The sequence below is a fragment of the Tupaia chinensis genome, unplaced genomic scaffold (genome assembly GCF_000334495.1).
Source record: "Tupaia chinensis unplaced genomic scaffold, TupChi_1.0 Scaffold139218_1, whole genome shotgun sequence".
NCBI classification, from domain to species: Eukaryota; Metazoa; Chordata; class Mammalia; order Scandentia; family Tupaiidae; genus Tupaia; species Tupaia belangeri.
In genome coordinates, this window is record NW_006199107.1 from 936739 (window position 1) to 937101 (window position 363).

Consider the following 363-nt stretch of genomic DNA (forward strand, 5'->3'; position numbering starts at 1 on the left):
GGGCCCCAGCCTGGGCCTCACCTTTCAGTCGCTGACCATGAACGACACAGGGGAGTACTTCTGCACCTACCATACCTACCCCGATGGGATTTACAAGGGGAAGATCTTTCTGGAGATCCTAGGAAACTCAGGTATTCCCTCTGGAGAAGGGTGGCTGAGGACGCTTTTGCTAGCATAGAAAATGCCATCCTAGGGCCAACAGGTGGCATAGTGGTTATGTTGCTGGACCCCACAGGGCCAACTATGGTTTGAATCCCAGACCTGGTGGCTTGAAACTCATGCCAGGTGTGTGTCCGTGCGTGCCCAAGATCCCAGGATGAGAATGGAGGAGAAGGGATTGCGGTGTGGCCATCCCCCCTAATT

General features: G+C 54.5%; 1 protein-coding gene across 1 annotated transcript in view; it reads left to right on the top strand.

The window, feature by feature from the left end:
* Positions 1–363, top strand: part of TIGIT (T cell immunoreceptor with Ig and ITIM domains) — a 17807-nt gene that overhangs the window by 2111 nt on the left and 15333 nt on the right. The window contains 1 exon segment of the mRNA XM_006161829.3: positions 1–131. This exon segment is cut by the window's left edge and continues 20 nt beyond it. Within this exon segment, the coding sequence (XP_006161891.2) occupies positions 1–131 (131 nt within the window).